We start from the raw sequence: 22,153 nt of genomic DNA on the forward strand, positions 1-22,153 counted from the left end.
AAAACAGCCTGGTATTGAACAGTACTAAGAACAGACAGGAGGACCAATGGAACCAAATAGAAGACCCAAATATTAATCCACACACCTACCAACATCTGATTATTGACAAGGAAGCAAAAAATATCAAATGGAAAAAGGAAAGCATATTTAGCAAATGGTGCTGGCATAACTTGTTATCAATATGTAGAAGGATAAAAATAGACCCATATTTATCACTATGCACAAAACTCAAGTCCAGTTGGATCAAAGACCTCAACATAAAGCCAGTTACACTAAACCTCATAGAAGACAAAGTGGGAAGTACACTTGAACGCATTGGCACAGGAGACCACTTCCTAAATATAATCCCAGTAGCACAGACAGTGAGAGAAACAATTAACAAACGGGACCTCCTGAAACTGAAAAGCTTCTGGTAAAGCAAAGGACACGGTCAACAAGACAAAGTGACAGCCTACAGAATGGGAAAATATCTTCACCATCCCCACATTGGCTGATCTCCAAAATATACAAAGAACTCAAGGAATTGGTCATCAAAAGAACAAATAATCCAATCAAAAAAAATGGAGTACAGACCTAAACAAAAAACTCTCAACACAGGAATCTAAAATGGCTGAAAGACACTTAAGGAAATACTCAACATCCTTAGTCATCAGAGAAATGCAAATCAAAAAACAACTCTGAGATTCCAAGAATGGCCAAGATCAAAAACACTGATGACAACTTATGCTGGAGAGGTTGTGGAGTAAAGGGAACATTCCTCCATTGCTGGTGGGAGTCAAACTGGTACAGCTCCTTTGGATATCTGTATGGTCATTTCTCAGAAAATTAGGAAACAACCTTCCTCAAGACCCAGTAATATCACTTTTGGGTATATATCCAAAGGATGCTCAATCGTACCACAAAGACTGTGTTCCTATGTTTATAGCAGCATTGTTTGTCATAGCCAGAACCTGGAAACAACCTAAATACCCCTTGACTGAAGAATGGATAGGGAAAATGTGGTTAAGTTCACACAGTGGAATACTACACAGGAGAGAAAAACAGTGACATCTTGAAACTTGCAGGCAAATGGTTGGAGCTAGAAAACATCATATTGAGTGAGGTAACCCAGACCCAGAAAGACAATTATCACATGTACTCACTCATAAGTGGTTTTTTAAGCATAAAGCAAAGAAAGCCAGCCTACAAATCACAATCCCAGAAAAATGTATAACTCAATAAAATCAGGAAAGAAGGAAAGAAGGAAAGAAGGAAAGAAGGAAAGAAGGAAAGAAAGAAAGAAAGAAAGAAAGAAAGAAAGAAAGAAAGAAAGAAAAGAAAGAAAGAAAGAAAAGAAAGAGTTTCCCACAAGGCTATAAACAGCAATTCTGTAACCTTGGGCACCAGGATATTTACTAGAAGGGTAAGAAGGAGGGGAAGCTAAAATGTGTTACACTGGAATCAGAGAACATTGTATAGGTTGGCTTTTAATTTGCATGTTAAGTATGTAATATAAAAATATGAATGCATGTATATCACAAGAGTATAAACACAAGCGCTTCCTGGTTCTATCTGCTAGACCTTGAAGTGAAGTCTCTCGCTGATACTGCTGAAGAGTACAACCAGGTAGCACGAGTAATAAAAACCCAGAGACAGATAATGAGGTTCAACAAGATGATCAGAAATCAAAGCAGCCAGCCACTGGTTATTACGTCTACCTCAAACCGAAATGGAGATCCTGCCTCCACAAATTCTCAGAATGACACTAAGCGTGAGACCTATCTCCTCCCATTTTATATTCCTCTCTAGTGCTGGGATTAAAGGCATGCACCACCACTGCCCAGCCTCAATGACTAACTAGTATGGCTGCTGGGACTGAAGGGGTGTACAACCACTGCCTGGCCTGTATGGCTGACTAATGTGGTTGCTTTGCACTGACCTTCAGGCAAGCTTTATTTATTAAAACACAAATATATTTCCCTTTTTGTCTAAAATAAAAAAGAAATAAGAAAAACTATATACAATTAGTACAATAATTATATACAGGCAATAAATACACCAACAATGTCTAGTCCATTTTCATTTGACGAAGTCGGAGAAAATACTCCATTATGTATCCTATGAGTCAAAGCTTTGTACCTAATTTACTTTCTGTCATAACTTGCTTTCTGAATCTGGTAAGCAAGGAAAACTATAAGTAGCTAGTCTTCAACTTCAATGTGGAGTTTTTTCCATGCCCATTGTCTTCTCTCAAGTAGATTAGTGCTGCCAGGAGCAGACATGTCTCATAGTCATAAAAAGAGAAAAAAAGATACTGTGCTATTAAAATATCTTAAATGCCATATTCTGTAGTGTTTGAAGATCACCTCTCTGTTTAAAATATATCTCTGTCTGACCTTGAAAACATATCTAATGTGACAAGTTCAATTATATTAGATGACTAATTACTAACCTGCACTTCCTTATTATTCAAACACTTGGTAATAATGATTTTCAAGAACTAGAAATCTGCATTACATTGTTAAAACAGGTGTACTGAACAAGATTAGAAACATATATACTGTGTTTTAACAAAATCTCAAATTTGTATAAATATACAAAATTTGAATACAATATATGAAAGAACAATCCAATGTAAAATATTTAAAACTAGTAGATGCTTTTTAAAAGTAGATTTAATAATCTTCCTTTTATCTTAGCCTTTTTATCTATAGCCTCCTTTTTTCTTCTCAGAGTAGATTCAATAATCTACCCTTTTATCCTATATTTATACCCCCCTTTTTTCAAAACAAGAACCCTGAATCTAATCTCCTTTGTTCAACTTTCCTCCTGATCGTAACCAATAACAACTTGTAACCAACTCCCCAAATAATGACAATATCCATTACCCATTGAATGACCAAAAAACACCCACCCCACCTCTTGGGAATGTGTGTGTTATATTATATTCTTAAATTTACTTCCTGCTGTCTATCTGGGGGCAATGGCATCTTTAGGTGATCCTGAAAAGAAAAATTGGGGTTAACTGTCAAGTCCTGAGAGAGGTATGTATTGCTTGTTGTCCAGTCTGTGTAATGGGAAAGTGCAGGGCTCGTCTCAAGTCCTGGTTAGAATAGTCTGTTAGGCTGGATCATCTCAGCTAGCCACCTCAAAATTGTTCTGAGCAGTTTGTAGTCCAAAGCCAATCTCTAGGTGATGTTTTTCAGCTTAGTGGTGTTATTACAGTCCTGGAGGATTGAAGTCGTTGGGCCCCAGGCTCCTTTTGGATACTTGAACCCGAAATCATGTACAGGAAGATAGATGAAACTTTTTTCTAGAATTAGTTTCTGTATGACCATTAATATGAAAAAAATTAAATATATATATATATATATATATATATATATATATATATATATATATAAATCTTAGGAATTTTATACCTTAAGAAAAGCTGTTAAGGCCGGGCGGTGATGGTGCACACCTTTAATCCCAGCGCTCGTGATTTTCAGGCCAGCCTGGTCTACAAAAGCTAGTTTCAGGACAGGCTCCAAAGCCACAGAGAAACCCTGTCTAAGGGGGGGGGGAGAGGCGGAGGAAAAGCTGTTAAAAGCCAGGCAGTGGTGGTGCACACCTTTAATCCCAGCACTTGGGAGGAAGAGGCAGAATCTCTTGAGAGTTCAAGGCCAGCCTGGTCTACAAGAGCTAGTTCCAGGACAGCTACAGTTATACCACATAGAAACCCTGTCTTAAAAAACTAAAAAAAAAAAAAAGAAAGAATAAAAAAAAGAAAAAAAGTTGTTAAAGAGTCAATATAAAGCCAAAGGATTATGAGATTAGTAGCAATAAAATAATCCTTAAATTTTTCTTTCTCTTCTGTCACATATTAGGAGGGTCTTCTGACATGAGACAGAGATTTTAGATTTCACTTAAATAAGCATGCTTGGGTTTAGAGAAGGAGAGAGCCACACTCCAACTCCAAACCCACTTTAATTTTTAATTTAACCAGGACTACAAAAAGATTATTTGCATTATATGTCTGTAGAGAACAACAGAAACAAACATTTGGGAAGATTTATGAAATTTTATCCTGTTGGAATTGTGATATACCAATAGTCAATTTACTCCTTTTCTTGAGACATTGTTTCTGGATGATTTGTACTTTTTCTTCAGATGTCTCAATTTTCTAATGGTTTTCAGATTCCTTAGCTGGATGTCTTCATTCTCCTGAAAAGACAGAAACAAAACCCTTCCCCAACCATAACTTTGGGAGATTCTCTTTTGGCAAGTTATCTCTGATCAAATGAAAAGCATGTGTTAATTTTATAGGTTACTTTATATTAAACAGCCATGGTGCTTAACGAACTATTATCTCTTCTAAATAAGAGGTGTCTCTTGTTCAAATAGAATCTTTATCAATTTTTATGGTATCCATAGCTTTTCTTCTCCTGTGGAAACAAAAGCAAAACTCCTTCCCCAACATAACACATGTCCTGGTTTCCATTCTGAGGTCAGTACATCTTTAAGGTATATCAGCTGGTTTAATTCTGTAGTTTTTTTTCTACTATCCAAAGTTTCTCCACAGCTGCAGTTCCTTTCTTATTAGCATTTAGAAAATTCAAAGTTAATAAAGCATTATGCAATCAATTTCTATGGGTATTTTTCATCCTTTTCTGTTTAACATATACTTTAGAATTCGATTTGATATTTTTATAACTGCCTGACTTGTAGAATTGTGTGGTGTGCCTGCAATATGATTAATATAATAAGCAAAAAACTGTTTCACTTTCTTAGAGACATATGCTGGAGCATTGTCTGTCTTTATTTGTGATAGCCATGACTTCTAGCAGATATGTGATTAATCAATCAGGCTTTTCCGAACTCAAAACAGTTTCCCATTGAAAACCTGAATAGGCACCAATGGTGTGGTATACATATTTTAGGTTTTCAAATTGCTTCACAACAGGTGAATGAATGCCATGAGACTGTTGCTTCCTTGAATCTCTTTAAATCTAACATTGGCAAGGAGTTCAGTTAGCCTCTGCTATTTGGCAATTCCTATAATTGGATATATTAAGGTTGGTTGTCTGAAAACTTTATGCTGCTCCTCTCTATTCTTACAATGCAACACTGAATTGGTTCTCCATTAAATTCCTCTGTCTGGATTTGAATATCTCTGTGTTCTGTTTCATGATTTTTTTCTTCTAAGGTGTGTATCCTAGCACTCAGATTAATAAACATTTTTAGTGATAAAACAAAAATGATAAAGCTGATAAGTTTACAACTGACATTACATAAATCCTTTCTAAATTAGTTATCATTTAATCATTCCATTTTCAAACTGTCCAGCATATTTCATACAGAGACCCAAATTCCTCCAATGTAACGGTGTTTCCCATTTTTAATATGGAGGAAAAAAACTCTTTTTTTTTTTTTTTTGGTTTTTCGAGACAGGGTTTCTCTGTAGATTTGAAGCCTATCCTGGAACTAGCTCTTGTAGACCAGGCTGGTCTCGAACTCACAGAGATCCGCCTGCCTCTGCCTCCCGAGCGCTGGGATTAAAGGCGTGCGCCACCACCGCCCGGCTTAAAAAAAAAAACAAAACTCTTTTTAAACTAATTCCTCCCTTTAAGAATTCCCATTGTCTTACCAAATCTACCAACAATGTTGATGAAGGTATGTGGACTATTTGCTGCTGTGTAGAACAGTAAAAGCCTGACTGGATTTCAAGGCAGCTACCTAGTTTGGCAGCAGCCTGAGAAGGGGGTTCAGGGAAAGCCCTCAACTCACAGTGGGGGAGAGAGAAAGAGTGTGTGTGTCAGCTGTCTGAAAAATGCACCGGGGTTCAGAAAAAGCCATGTATGACAGGGGTCTGCCTGAAGGCAGAACCAGTCAGTCTAAGGCTGGTGAGTCCTTTGGTGTTTGGACCCCAGGTGCTTCTGGAGTTTGGGTGGTAGCTAGAGACTGTTTCAGAGAGGCTACAACAGAAAAATCCCAAACTCATTTAGAGGCTTGAAAAAAAAAAGAAAGCCTAGCTGGTGGGGCTAGAGCTCCACGTGCAGCTTTAGCCTCTGCCAGTGGCTAAAAAGCCAGAGGCAAATAAACGGATTTTTCATGAATTCATAGCCCAAACATTGGGCGCCAACTATAACATGAATAATAAAAACCCAGAGACAGATATTGGGGCTCAACCTAAAGATTAGAAAAGCAAAGCAACCAGCCACAGGATCTTACTTCTACCTCAAATCGAAATGGCAATCTTGCCTCCATCAATCCTCAGAATAAGACTGAGCGTGAAACCTGTCTCCTCCCATCTTACATTCCTCTCTAGTGTGGGATTAAAGGCATGCACCACCACTGCCCAGCCTCTACTGCTAGTGTGGCTGCTGGGATTAAAAGTGTGTGCTACCATTGCCTGGCCTGTATGGCTGACTAGTGAGGCTGTTTTGTACTGATCATCAGGCAAGCTTTATTTATTAAAACACAAATAATATATTATTGTACACCCAGCACTGAGATCTTCATCTCCAAGTGTCAATCCCGGCTGGAAGGTACCAGGTCCTGAAAGAAGAGCTTGATGAGAAAGGGAAAGAAGCGTGTGTGTTCCAATCCTAGGGATGGACCCTGGGCTTCCACATGCTAGCAAATACTCCATCACTGAGCCACTCCCAAATCTCTTTTAAAAAACTTAAAAGGTAAAGTTCAGATAATGAAAATATCAGTGGAAAAGAAACAGCACCTAAGATAAAGTATGAACTGCAAGCACATAAACAACGCTGTACACAGGAAAAGGTGAATCCTGGAGAACAGCTGTAGTTAGAAGAACAGGAAAATTAGCCAATAAGGACATTTATTTAGTAGTCGGCAAAGTCATCAGAATATGCTGCAGCAGAAAAATAAAAACTGACAGCCTAACCCAGAAACTGAATGGGGCCATTCAAAGGCCAGTTTAACTGCATCGGTGTGAAAGGACAGGTTGCCTGAACAGAGCAGAGCCTAGCAACGTCAACATACTGCAATTCTAAAACTTTACTATTCACACATAAAGACATTTATAAAGATCATACTTCTGGCGTAGCTCCTGTACATGGTGGAAATTTTCCAGGAAGTTTGCAATCCCATGTAAATAATTAATACTTGGGTCAGCATAAGAAGTTTACAGCCTAAGAACAATTTGAGTGCACTGTTAGCTCTAAAAACATGGTCTCTCTGTACAACACATGACCGCCGCCATTTTGACTAATGGCAGGTTAGATGACCTCACCACCATCTTGACTAAGGGTAGGTCAGGTGACCAAGTCCCACTGTCTTTACTGAGGTATTCCTTGCCTAGTCTTGCGGTTTACTTGTCCCTAAATTCCTCTTACTGACTTTGCTACATGTGTGTTTTGTGCAGAGGCATGCTTTTTGTAGGACCCACCAAAACATCCACTTTACCCAATTACTGTTTAATATATGTGTGTGGGTGCGCATACATGCATGTGACTCAAGTTAACTATGAATAAACGTAAGTTAGCTTTAACTCTCTGTGCATATGTGTATAAAACAAATTCAACTGGGTATAAGTGTATATATATTAATGTTAAAATGTTTTAAATAATCTGTTTATTATATCTCATTCCAGACTAAAAAAGTAGTGAGCCTCATATTTTAAATTGGTATGTACTCTTAACTCTCTTACAAAAATACTGTATATATAATCCAATCCTGCTTTAATATATATTAAGCTGTTCTCCACTATTGTCAATTCTACTGCTAAGTTTTTCCTTCTTTGTCTTTCACAAGTATAAATCTCACCTGTTAAGTTGAGAGCCAGTACAGTCAAGCTTGGAGCCAGCTCTCCAGGCAGATCCTGTGCTGTAGTCATCACTATCTATACCCGATAAACAGCCCTCGAATGCTCAGAGATCTGGGGAATATGGCATTTAAATGTTTAATTATTAAGAGGCTTTTCATAACAGAGAGACAGGTTGGCTTCTAGCAGCAGCACTCTATTTCCTCCAAAGAAGACAGAAGACACGTGGGCACAGAACAACGTCCATCTGCAATTTGCTTCATCAAGTGAAAGCGCTAACCACTGGGAAGAACTGCCTTTCATCTAAACTGAAGCTCTTTAGACATGGACAAAGAATCAAATGAAATCAACTTGCCTAGCTGCTCAGGTCAACGTAGGCTTGTCTTCCTACAGATTTATTAACCCACAGGATCTTTCAAAACCCGGCATTAAACAACAAATGGCAAATACAACCTTCAACAACTACGGAGGACCCTGAGGAGTGGCTCTAGGTAGCCAACAGAGTAAGTACTCTGTCGTTTTTTAATCAATAACTCAAGTAAAAATTTATCCTTCTCAAAGGTCTCTGATACAGTTTGACAGCTGAGAGGTTTTGTCAGTTTAAAAAGACAGCCTCACCAAACAAATTTCAAAATCTTAAGATATACAAATTCAAGTTATTAAAATGTGTACCTGCAAGTTATAAAGGTGTGAAGACAAATGCAAGTTATCAAATTTCTCTCTCATGCTGCCTTTCATAGTCTTAAAAATACTTTTCATTGGGCTGGAGAGATGGCTCAGTGGTTAAGAGCACCACCTGCTATTCCAAAGGTCCTGAGTTCAATTCCCAGCAACCACATGGTGGCTCACAACCATCTGTAATGAAATCTTGTGCCCTCTTCTGGCCTGCAGGCAGAGCACTGAGAATACTGTATACATAATAAATAAAGAAATCTTTAAAAAAAATACTTTTCATTGTGCAAAAACATCTGTCACAATCATTCTGACATAAATATGCTGCTGTGTATACAATGTATGTGTCTAAAACTTATGTTTTCACAAACTTAAAAATTCTTACAAGTTCCAGGGAGTCAAATTAAAGGATCCACCTTAAACAGGTCAGATATATCCCTCTCAATTCCCTGGTCCTGAAATTTTTTTTTTTCCCTTCCTAAACTTAACTTTGTCCTCTGCTCTGCCAACACCTTGCCAGGTCCAAGAGACACCAAACAGTTCCACACCACAAATCCTGGACAGGATTAAAGCAACCAGCTACCCCAGGATGTGACCAGCACCCAGCTTTCTCAGGCCCTCAAGAAAAACTTCAACACCTATAAATAAGCAGGAAGCAGAATTGAGAATCTGCCATTTCAATTCCTTCAACCTGCTGTGCCTAACTCCCTGCCTTTTTATTATAAGATGGGAATGTTGTAATCTTCTGGCCTGCTCTGTCACCTGGAAGCCCTGTCCCTTTAAGAGAAGAGCCCTGTCCACTCCCAACCTCCCCCTTCCAATCTCTCTCTCTCTGACCTCCCCCCTTCTCTCTCTCTTCTTCCCCCACTTTTCCCTTCCCCCTCCATAACCCACTAAATAAACTCTATACTCCAGCTCTCTCTGCATGGCATATCTGTCTCCCACTGAGGCCTCAGGCCACCTGCCAGGGGACCCACCGCCACCCCTTGGGTCCCCTATCACCTCTTTATAAATGATAATATGCATCCTGCTAAAGTGAGCACCAGCATGTTCTAAAACAGTATTCTTTGTCACTTACAGAATGAATTCTTTTGTTCTAAAAGTAATAAGTTCCAATATTTTAATTAAGAACTATGAAAGCCAGGCATAACAAGTCATCTTTAGCTACGCAGGGAGTTTGAGGTTAGCCTAGGCTCCATGAGAGTTTAAGGAAACAAACGAACAAACAAAACTTTTTTGAAGAATTTAAAATGAATCCCCTCAAAAAAAAAAAAACAAAAAACAAAAAAAAACAAAAGGCCAGGTGTGGCAGCACATGCTTTTAATCCAGGCAGAGGCAAGCAAGTCTGAGTTCGATGTCAGCCTAGTCTACATACCTAGTTCCAAGGCTTCATAGAGAAATCGATCTTGAAAAAACGAAAAAAAAAAAAAATTTAACGAAGTCCATTAGCTTGGTCATCAGTCAGTTTCAGATCTCTAAACCACACAGTGGCAAATGTTAACAAAGATGACTACAAATGTGCCAAGCTCCTGGAAGAATATCTCAGTAGAGAAACAGCTGTGTGTGCCAATAGCTAATGAGATAAAGGGGATCAGAGCCCAAACTATAGAATACATGGACAGACAATTGGCTTGTCTGGTGCTTGTTGTAAGTGATAAGTAGTGGGTCCTGTGTCCCTAGAGCTCACGGGAACACTCTTAAGTGCACAATAAGACATGCTCCATGACATGATGTGAGGGGAAGCAACAGTCTGGTGGGCTTTGAGTGGTCAGCCATCTTGCTTTGACTCCTCAGTCTCAGCTCCTGGACATCTGTTAAAGGATTGGGGCTCTTTGCCAGTAACAGACTACCCCACTCCAATTCCCACGTACCCTAGGGACAACTTCAGTCACTCTTCCTGTTTCTTGTACACGTTTGTCACCACCCACCATTTAGCTCACCAAGAGTGCAAGGAGAATGAAAAAGGTAAAATTCCCAATGGTTTCCATTCACGTCAATCTGGACTCTCATGCTTGCATCAAGGATTTTGTTAGGGGCTTTCTGAATGTTCTCATCTCAGTCTGTTTTGTTAATTATCAAATTCAATATTAAAACTTCAGTTTATTATTAGGAAGAGCACATACCTTCTTGAGCCATGAACCATATAAATAAGGCAAAATAGTAACCTTTCAAATGCTGAAGAAACAGTAAGCATAGCTACTTTCATTAGAAAACAGACTAGAGGACCAGGCATAGGGGCACTGGCCTTTGATCCTAGCACTTGGGAGGCAGGGGCAGGCAGATCTGAGTTCAAAGCCAACCTGGTCTACAGAACAAGTTCCAATACAGCCAGAGTCACACAGAGAAACCCTGTCTTGAACATCACCCCTAAAAAAAACTTTCAGGAGCTATCATATCCTTCAACAAGGGTTTTTCACTTGGAGGTATCTGGCAACAGTGCATGTACAATGTGGCTAATGTACACTTGAAAAGCTAGCTATGAGGAATTAAACCTATTTTAGTCTGATGATTCATGCAGCAGCAAACGAGTCTTAACAATGGCCAGCTATCTTTGAAGGACACAGGACAGGGCCTCCTGAACTTCCCCATCAGAACCCCTCCAACATCGGAATAATTACCATCAAAGATATCTCCCCCCCGAAAGAATTGTGACACCCTAACTACAAACTCAGCTTATATAATTTAACTGTCTCAGAGGCCTACAGCACTTGGTGTGCTAGGAGTACTGTACCCAAGGATCCCCCAAAACAAACAGGGCATAAATGATCAAGGCAGAGCTCTTAGACCTCCAGGAAACCTCTATGTGAGCTAATCTCTCAGGGATATCAAAGAGGAATATTGTGTCAAGAGACATAGCACACAGACACCTAGTGATAAGTATGTCATGGTCTACCTCATAACAAGTATCACCAGATTAAGCTACATGGCATTTAATCAATATGACTAAGGTGCAATTTACCTCTAGGGAAATTTCTCTGCTGGGCAACTTTTTCTTCTTTACATTGGGAAACAGTGACATTCCAATAGGCAAACCAGAATGGCCTGGAAACAACTCTTATTTTATTCTCCTTAACTTCTAATTTCTCCCCCAGGTTTTAGATGAATTGGGAAAAGGAGAATAAGAGGACTGTTTAAAGAGTAACAACTCTTCCAGTGTAGCTGGTATCTCCCCCTGCCCCAGTATACTTCTGATGATGACTTCAGACTCCAATGATAAACAAGTCTATTAAATGAAAATCCTTCAAAGAAATGGACACACTGCAGAAATGCCTGTTTCCTATGTATAAGCTATTGCCAGTACTCCTATGTTCCCCTAGAAATGTAAACTACTTCTGACTCTGAGTTATCAGGCACACTTGTTTACATAAAATAAAAATTAAAAATTAAGAAACTGTCTCATATAGCCTAGGCTAGCCTCACACTTACGATAGATAGATAGATAGATAGATAGATAGATAGATAGATAGATAGATAGATAGATAGACAGACAGACAGACAGACAGACATATGTAGTAGTTTAAGGATGATCTTGAACTCCTGCCTATACTTCCAAAGTGCTGATTCTACATGCATGCACCATTACACAAGGTTTACACAGTGCTAAGAATCGAAGCCAAGGCTTTGCATGTGTGAGGCAAGCTCTCTACCACCTGAACCATATCTTGGCCTCCCTAAAAGTACTCAAGAGAAGCTTTATTTACAATTAAGCACATAGAGAAGGGATTTTTCCTGTGCAAAAAATTCACTTTTATCAGCAAATCATGGTTCCCCACTCAGTTCTACCAGGTGCCACCACTTAGAAGAGAGGACCTGTACTGCAATCAGAAGGACCTCCTCTGTTTTTTCTAAAAACAACCATTAAAACAGAATCCCCCAGGCCTTGGGGAAACAGAAGAAAAAGTAGAACAGTGCAGTCGTCCTTTGCTATCTGGGAAAGAGCTGCATCTCAAGACTCCCTGAGGGGCCAACAACTAAGGTATCCGAGTTCCTTACACAAAATAGCACAGAATTTGCATATTACCTTTGCATCTGCTTGTGTGCTTTAACCTACTCTTCATAATACAGCTCTTATACTATATTCTTTAAGGAATGGCGATTTAAAAATCTGTACATGTGGGGCTGGAGACAGTTCAGTGATTACAAGCACTGCTGCTCCTGCAGAGACCCAGAGCTCAATTCCCAGCACCCATAACTACAACTCAAGGGGATTTAATACTCTCTTCTGGCCTCTGTGGGTACCTGAACGTACGCACACTTTTTAAAATCTGTACATGTTCAACAAAGACACTATTTTTTAAGAGAAAAAAGGATATCACTATGTTACCTAGGCTGGCCTTAAACTCCTGGGCTCAGGCAATTCTCCTATCTCAGCTTATTGAACAGAAAATTTTTAATACTCAATTGAATCTGCAGATCAATAAAGCTAACACAAAGTAACAGAAAGGAATGGAAATTATTGACATTAATAAGTCAGTATATTTTCAAGGTAGCATTTAGGTATCATGTAAATTTTAATTCAGTTCATCAGGTTTCTTGTATCAGGACAGTGATAAACCAGGGAGAAAAAAGTAGGAAGAGACAGGAAGGGACTCCAGGAAGACTGTCACAGTGACTGCTCTACACAAAGCTACGACCCGAAAGCATGGCATGAGAAGCAGCGATGGGACAAAAGTCGCAGGACTTTCAAATCTCACTTGGTCTAAAGAGATGGCTCAGTCAGTAAAGTGCCTGATGCACAAGTGTGACAACCGCAGTTCAGATCCAGTACCCACATGAAAAAGCCAACCATGGTCACAACATATGTCTGTAACTCCTGGACGATAGGTGTGGTGAATCCCTAGAGATCACTGGCCAGCCAATCTAGACAAATGGGGAGTACCAGGTTCAGAGAGAAACCCTGTCTCAAAAAATAGAGAGCAAGTGAGGAAGATACCTGACACCAACTGTTGGCTTTTATAAGCAGATGTACACCTGTACAAGCATACCCAGGTGGACACACCTAAGGTCAGTCAGGTGACAGAATTCCTGCAGATAGTCTTTCAAAAGCACAAGCTATGCTTATCTGGACACTTCCAAGCAGGTGTGTAGTTCCTGAAGAACTACAGACTTTAAGCTATTGTTTATGCACACACAAACAACCTAGACTTATAAAATAATCACCAGCCCTCCATCTCCAACTTCCAAATTTCCATACAGGTGAACTCAATCAAAGAAAAATTAATGATCTTATTCTAGGGTGAGACACTGCCAGCATCCAGTTCAATGCTTTTCCTTTTCCCCACACTGCTATCTCTTTTTGTCAATCAGATAAAATGAAAATCCAAAATTTGCTGCAAGGGGTAAGGACTCTTGTCTAAGCATTTGTGAGGTTTTCCCTGTATTTTATGTCAATGTGGACTACAGAGTGGAGATGGTCTCAAAAAACATTTTTATGCCAGGCAGTGGTGGCACACACCTTTTTAATTCCAGCACTCGGGAGGCAGAAACAGGTGGATCTCTGTGAGTTTGAGACCAGCCTGATCTACAGAGCTAATTCCAGGACAGCTCCAAAACTACAAAGAAACCCTGTCTTGAAAAACCAACCAAAAGGGGGAAAACACAACAAACAAACGAAAAAAACAACCACACTTTTATTGTTCTTGAAAGAAGAGCTCTTGCCTAGCACACAGAAGGCCCTGATTCCCATCCCTAGCCCTGGAAAAAACAAAAACCAGTGCACATCTCTTTGTAAAAAGTTACCACAGTTGGGCAGGCAGCAGACTGCCTTTAATCCTAGCACCTGGGAGTTCTGTGAGTTCAAGGTCAGTGTGAACTATAGAGGGGGGTTCCAGGCTAACATGAGATACACGTGTGATTATGTGACAAAAACTAATGGACCAACCAATCAAATAGTAGCACAAAGTAGAAATCTAGAGTAAAAGAAAACACCAAAACAGATCCGTAAGCACTAGAGCCTGCAGTCTGGGCTAACGCAGCCACTACTCTGACAGAGAAAAGTTGTAAATGGTACAACAAATTAGCCAATGAAAGGGGAAATATCAGCTGTGCTCCACAAAGTAAAACCAAGTAGTGAAAAACGTTAAATAAATAACTTAAATTTTTAAAAAAAATCTACTAATAGGATTTTCAGAAAGAAATAAATCAAGAAAAAGAGTCAATGGGTATGTTTGTTTAAGACAAGATCTTGCAATACAGCCTAAACTGACTTCCAATTTAGGATCTTTCTTTCTGCCTCTGCCTCCCAAGTGCTGGTATTTGTAGGTGTGCAACACAATGCCTGGCTCAGAATCTAAGATTTAACCACATCAAAAATAATGCTAGTAGGGCTAAAAAGACAGCTTGGCAGTTCGAAGTATGTATTACTTGTCCAGAGGACTCACTTTAGATGGCTCATAACCACCTATAACTCCAGCTCCATGGGCTCCAAGACCCTCTTCTGGTCTCTGTTGGCACTGTACACACATGACACACATATATACACATGAATATCAAATAGGTGACACTAATGTTAACATTATTTCCTAGCAGTAAGGAGACCGGGAAAATAATGGGCAGAAATATAACATACCTACCCATACCTGCTAGCAGGCAAATTACAATAGCTGACACAGTAGCACCAAGGCTGAGCAAACCTCAGAAAAACAGGACATGCAATCAAGCAAAAGGAGAAAAGTTCAAACAGGAAAGAGGAGTAGCAGACCAAACTACAGGGCTAAGACAGTATACAAATTTCCCCTAATTTCCTTTACCCTAATGTGTAAAGATGACATCAAACAACAGCTGTTTGGCTGTGGTAAATCTGACCTGGCAATTCTACCCTCACTCCCCAGAGGTAACCGTGAGCTCTCCTCTAACAAGGCCCCAGCAAGTCAGAATTCAATATCTTATTTCTAAGGTAATTTTATTTTATTTATTTTGGTCGCATTTGTCTGTATTTTGAGACAGGGTCTCTCTATATAGTGCTGGCTGTGCTGAAGCTTGATCCGTAGTCCAGACTGGCCTGGAAACCAGAGATCCTGCTATCTACCCTCCAGAGTACTGATTAGAGCTGTGTCACCACAGCTGAGACAATTAAAAAATCATGAAGACAGGCTTATCTAGACTAAGTCTCTACTTTTGAGTCCTAGGCTCCCCCACCCACCCACCCACACAAACCATCGAGGCTGAGAAGACACATGTATCTAGCTGGAGCATCTGTTCTCTACACAACAGTCTATGCACTTCAACTCACCTGACCCAGGCCTCAATTTCTGTCCACAGTCTAAACAGGGCAGACAGTAACCTAAAATCTACATTTGAAACTGTCCCATTTAAAAAAGCAAGCACATGCTGTTCTTTCTCTTACATGCTTCTGCTATTAACAATAAAAAAAAAAAAAATAACTGTCCTTTCGAGCAAAAGAGAGAAAAGGGGGAAGAAATCCAGATGTTCAAGGCAGGACTCAGGTAATCCTTCAGAATTAGGGAAAACATAATTTCAAATGTATCTTTTTCTTAAGAAAATGGTTCATGGGGCTCAGAGGTTAAGAGCACTGGCTGCTCTTCCAGAAGTCCTGAGTTCAAGTCCCAGCAACCACATGGCTCATAACCATCTATAATGAGATCTGGTGCCCTCTTCTGACGTGCGGGCATACATGCAGGCAGAATACTGGTTTTTCAAGACTGGGTTTCTCTGTGTAACAGCTGTGGCTGTCCTGGAACTAACTCTAGTAGATCAGGCTGGCCTTGAACCTGCCTCTGCCGCCCAAGTGCTGGGATTAAAAGTATACACCACCACTGCCCAAATAATAAATAAATCTTTAAAAAACATGGCTCATTAAGCTTAAGTGGGAACTTAATCACCAATAGTAGGGTAAACTAGAATTAATTAGCATGAACCTCAGCTCCTACATACTAGTGTATGCAGCAGGATCTTCAGCTAGAATCACAACACTGTGGGGAAGACAGAAAAGATAAATCAGACCACATGTATCAGGAAAAAAGTTTCAAATTACCCAGCACACTCATTTTGTGTAAATTCACTTCTGGGCGGTTTGGTTTTATTTGCTTCAGGTACTGAGAATAGAACCCAGGGCCCCTGGGTAAACTAGAGGGAAGGCTCTACCACCAAGCTATACTTTTCTCTCAGGTTTTTGTATCCTTTTTGTTCTGGGGAATGGGTCCTGCTATGTTTTTCAGGTCTGGCCTCAAATGATCATGCACCCTCAGACTCCTCAGTAGCCAGGTCTGTAAGTGCTACCAACATGACTGACTGGAGTAATTCTCAGTCTTCTATCTCTCTTGAGCAGCCCATGTTATTTTTATCTCTGTTTTGCTTTAAGCTTTGTTGTTGTTGTTCTAGCTTTAAGAAAGAAAGTGGAAGGAAGGAAGGCTGCTGTATCTGGAAAGGCTTTCCATCTGAAAAACTCCAAATGAAAAAACAGTTTAAGATGAAAGGCTCATCTCACTAACGTGGCATAGCAACATACAATACAAGCAACCAAACGACCTTTCATGATCCTAAAATAGCCCCTTCAGCTCAAGAATTTGAATGCTGCCTTCCTTTTAGGGGTCACTGGATTCCCTTTCATATATAACTTTATTTATGGTCTTCCATGAAGAGCTCTGAATGTGTGCTTCTTAAACTATTTAAAGTTGTATTTTGTTTTGAAAGTTTAAACCTAGAGTTAAACCTAGTGGTACAGTCTACAATCTCAACTGTTTGACAGGCTCAGGCATAAGAATTTAAAGTTCAAAGCCAACCTGGACACCTAAGTGAGACCTTGTCTCAAGATGAAAAGGGAGGATCGGGAGGGAGCTAAGTAAAAGAGCATAAGGCAGAGAGGGAAAATTTCACTTAAGTCTTAGTCACCTGAGGCTGTGAAGCTCAGTCTTTCAGGTAGACAGGAGGCACATAACAATCCGTTTTTTTCTCTCCCATTATCTCCCAGACAAGAAAATGTGAGCATAGTCAATTCTCTGTGCATAAAACCCAAGACAATGCACACGTTAAAATGGTAAGTAATATAACTGTTTGATATAATAATGATATGTTGTTATAAGTTTTTAAACCTGAAGTAATCTAACACCCAGTAAAAAACAGATGGGTAAACTGGACACTGGTGGTGCACGCCTTTAATCCCAACACTCAGGAGGGAGAAGCAGGAGGATCTTTGAGTTTACAGCCAGCCTAGTCTACAGACTGAGTGCCAGGACAGCCAGGGCTACTTAGTGAGACCCTGTATCAAAAACCAAACAAATGAAACAAACAAACAACAAAAAAACCCAGATGGTTAATCTATCAGGGTAATATGGTATAGCCATTAACATTATCTCTCGCTTGACAAATACCCTGCTTCATGCCAGCCACTGGAGAAAAACACATGATCCCTACCCTAAGAAACCTGAGTATGGAAAAGATGAAAGACATTAAACAAATTATTTTATAATTAGATTCATAAGTGCATCCATGCATGTGTTAAGTAGAGAGAAATAACAAAGAACTCAATTTAGATTGGGAGAGGGGCTTATTAGTCACTGAATTATAAGAGTGATATTTGAGCAAGACCATGAAGGATGAATAGGAGTTTGTCAGGTAGAGGGTTTGGGGCACTTTACCTTCAAGACAAAACTAACACTTGAAATCAAGGTATCATGGGAGTAGGAAGGCAGAAGCTGGAAACAGCTAAGTGTCCACTGTCTAGTCCAGGTGTGGGTAAAGCACCAGTGGTAACAAGAGTTGGAGACAAGTGCGTAGATGAATGTAGCCAACAGGACTGACAGACTCAGTCATGACCTTGAGAGAACACAAAACAATATGGAAAGAGGAGGAGAACATGGAATTCGTACACACGACATGGACCTGAGAGGAGTGAAACTGGCACAGGCTCATGATGTACCTGCGGCCTTTAGAGGCCATCCTGTGAAGGGAAGGTCCTGCTAAGCTATTGCATAGCCAGCTGCTAAGGTAAGCACCAAGTCAGACCAAACCCTGTCAACTTCACACTTAACAGACGACAACAACATTAACAAACACATTCTAAAGCACAGAACAGAGTTTTGTCATTAGAGGGTCAAACTATTCTTATAATAATGTGCTAAATATAATAAAGAATATATTTGATTATTTTATTAATTAATTTTTAGGCCGGGTCTCACTATGTAGACCAGACTGACCTGGAACTCACAGATATTCACCTGCCTTTGTCTCCCAAGTGTTAGGATTAAAGGCATGTGCCACCATGTCCAGCAAGAGAATATATTTGGAATAACACAATGCTTTGTTAATGAAAATTAATCAAGATATTTATTAAAAATACATTGAGAAAAGGAACCTAGCAAATTAGAAAATATAATCATAAAGATATTATAAGCCAAAACATATCAAAATAGTACATCTCTGCTAAAGTGCCAATGTCTTAACACACATCAGGTTTACCTTTCTTTAAAGAGTGCAATGCTGAGGTGAAGAAGGTCAAGTAGCCAGGGGGTTGAGGTGAGCCATTGAACTCAAAGTAGCCAAGTACGCCAGGCTGCAAGGACAAGAGCACATTAGGTGACAGAGGCATTGTCAGTCCTGTCAGTCCTGTCATTCCTGTGATTAATAGTTGCTATATTAAGTATATAAAAACATGATGCCAGACATGGGTGGTAAAAATGTATTGCTGCATTTCCTTTTCTAACCTTGACCACCTGCAGTGAATTTCTCCATTTCTGTTGGCAGCAGAAAGCCCTGGCACCAAACTTCACCATATTCAGATTTTTATTCTTTGTGGTTCAACCATTCTGGATAAACTGTATCAGTAACATCACTGTACTTTTCTTGGGTTTCTCTTTCAATCAACTTCCTCTCCAAATTTATCTCCCCCTTTGGTAAATTTCTATCTCTTCTTTTTTCCCCACACCCAATACCACTGATGGCAAGGTCCCTTTCTGGTCAGGTTAGCTACAGAAACCCAACTCTGGCGCTCTTTCCCCCTCATCCTCAAACTCAATGCCACCTGCTTAATCTACTCCTTTAAGCTTAGCACAGCACAGTCCTTCAAAACGCCAAACTACAGTTAACTGCTCCCCAACACATCTGCTTTGCTTGCTCCCTCTTTAAAGGTCCCATGGCACTCCTGTCTGGATTGGTTCTGTGGCAATCACACCTGTTCAAAAAGCCCAGCAGCTCTGAGATCTCTGAGGAAACAATGATGAGGCTAGAGTGAGAAGAGCCAAGCTCAAGCCAAAACTTCAGGAGCTAACTATACGGCCTCAGGGTGACCTTCAGGTAAGCAATGGTTGCATACTGGCATCAGGGCCAGCTCTTCACATGGTAACAGTGAAGAGAGTCTTACAACATAAGGTGTTAGTCTCATGGAGTCGAGCCCCGTTCTAGCTGACGCCCTCAGCCTCATGTTCCTAGTAGGTAACTGAAAAGGCAGATCCTTGGGACAAAATTAGATTCAAAAAATTTAAGACAGAAATTATATAGGTTGATAACATTTAAAACCAGTGTTAACCAACCATGGTGGCTCAAGTCCATAATTCCAGTTTTTAGAAGGCGGAGACAGTAGGCCAGCCTGTTCTACACAGGGTTACACAATGAGACTTTGTCACAAAAATAAAATAAATTAAAAAAAATAAAGACCCAGCACAGTGGTACCAATACACATCCCATCCGCACATGGCAGGTTAAAAACAGGAGGATCAAGAGTTCAAAGTTGAGAGATGGCTCAGTGGTTAAGAGAACACTGGCTGCTCTTTTAGAAGACCTGGATTCAATTCCCAGTACCCACCCACATGGCAGCTCAATGTCTGTAATTCCAGTTCCAGGAGATCTGACACTCTCATATCAATACACATAAAATAAAATTAAATAAATTGTTAAAAAATTCAAAGTTGTTATATGATTTTGAGACCAGCCTGGGCTGCATGAAATCCTGTTTTAGACAACAAAAGTCCTTTCCCTACCAAAATCAGTATACTGCACAAAAGAGGACATTTCTGATCTACACTGGAAGAGTCTCTTTTCAATCTAAACTATCTGGTTAACTCCTCAGATTCAATTAACTCAATTGGTCTTCATTCTGTGGGAAAAAAACTGAGGTGAATGTTTATACTAACATCTAGAAAAATCTAGCAAAAACAGCCACTTTCTCAAACTGAGGAAAAATTAAAGCTGTTTTTTCATGTAATTTGCAGTTCTGGGGATGGAACCCAGGGCCTCTTAACACACTCTCCCATTTAACCCCAGCCCCAGTACAAAGGCAAACACTGGAAACTTTTGTCCTGCTTCTTCAGAACTCCTTAACAAGCCAGCCTACAGTGAACTTACCACACAACGTGTTTGCTTTTTTAAGGTTTCTAGCCATTCCGTAAAAAAAGCTTTGCGGGCTGGGGAAATGGCTCAATGGTTAAGAGCACTGGCTGCTCTTCCAGAGGTCCTGAGTTCAATTCCCAGCAACCACATGGTGGCTCACAACCATCTGTAATGAGATCTAGCGCCCTCTTTTAGCGTGCGGGCATACAAGGAGGCAGAATGTTGCATACATAATAAATAGGCAGGGCGGTGGTGGCGCACGCCTTTAATCCCAGCACTCGGGAGGCAGAGGCAGGTGGATCTCTGTGAGTTCGAGGCCAGCCTGGTCTACAAGAGCTAGTTCCAGGACAGGCTCTAAAAAAGCTGCAGAGAAACCCTGACTCGAAAAACCAAAAAAATAAATAAATAAATAAATAAATAAATAAATAAATAAATAAATAAATCTTTAAAACAACAACAAAAAAGAATAAGCTTTGCTACCATGAACAAAAGACAGAACTATCAGAAATTCTAGAAACTATTAATACTGTATGAAAATAGAAAGATAGTAACTCATTTAAATTTTTTTAATTTCTGATCACTCTCCTAAACCAAAGTCAATGGAGTAAAATAGTTCTAAATAAAAATATAGAAAAGTCCCATGTGAATTTTATTTCTCTTTCCACATCACATTACCTTAGGGAGGTACAAAAAGAAGTTTCTCTCCCACCCAGTTCTGCAGCTGTTCAGTCCCCTAAAAAAAACCCCACACATTTTATATTAATTATAAACTGTTTGGCCTGTTGGCTCAGGCTTATTATTAACTAGCTCTTACACTTAAACTCCTAATTCTTGTCTGTGTTTAGCCATGTGGCTTTGTACCTTTTCTCAGTAAGGCATTCTCATCTTGTTTCTTCTGCATCTGACTAATGACTATGTCTCTGCCTTTCCACTTCCCAGAATTCTCTTATTCTGGTTGCTCCACCTCTATTTCCTGCCTGGCTACTGGCCAATCAGTGTTTTATTAAACCAATATGAGTGATAAATCTTTACAGTGTACAAAAGTATTATCCCACAGCAGAGGGGTTCATGAAAATGGACATATATATTATCCATAGATATACATTTATCCATATCCATGCATGCACACAATTGCATATGTATAAAAATGAGCACACATGTACAAACTGAAAGTAAAATGAATACAAATTCTGATTCCCCAAGAGAAATCCAAATTAATATTTGTGTGTGTGTCGATACACACATGCCATGGTGCACGTTAAGGAGTCAGTTCGCTCCTCTTGCTATGTGGGTACTGGAGATCAAATTTAGGTTGTCAGGCTTGGGGACAAGTGCCTTTACCCACTGAACAACCTTCACAGACTTCCATGTTACATCTTTGAAAATGAAAAACACTTGGACTATTTGCAGTACCCTTTGAGAACACTAAGTATAAAGTTTGTTCT

The 22,153-nt window shown here is 39.7% G+C and overlaps 1 protein-coding gene across 4 annotated transcripts in view; it reads right to left on the minus strand.

Annotated features, from left to right (window-relative positions):
* Txndc11 (thioredoxin domain containing 11) overlaps positions 1-22,153 on the minus strand; it is a 75,129-nt gene that overhangs the window by 26,083 nt on the left and 26,893 nt on the right. For all 4 annotated transcript variants that reach the window (XM_038329016.1, XM_038329013.1, XM_038329015.1 and 1 more), the window contains one exon: positions 18,843-18,936. In XM_038329016.1, coding sequence (XP_038184944.1) covers positions 18,843-18,936 — 94 coding nt within the window. The remainder of the gene's footprint in view (positions 1-18,842; positions 18,937-22,153) is intronic.

The sequence above is a fragment of the Arvicola amphibius genome, chromosome 4 (assembly GCF_903992535.2).
Source record: "Arvicola amphibius chromosome 4, mArvAmp1.2, whole genome shotgun sequence".
Classification (NCBI taxonomy): domain Eukaryota; kingdom Metazoa; phylum Chordata; class Mammalia; order Rodentia; family Cricetidae; genus Arvicola; species Arvicola amphibius.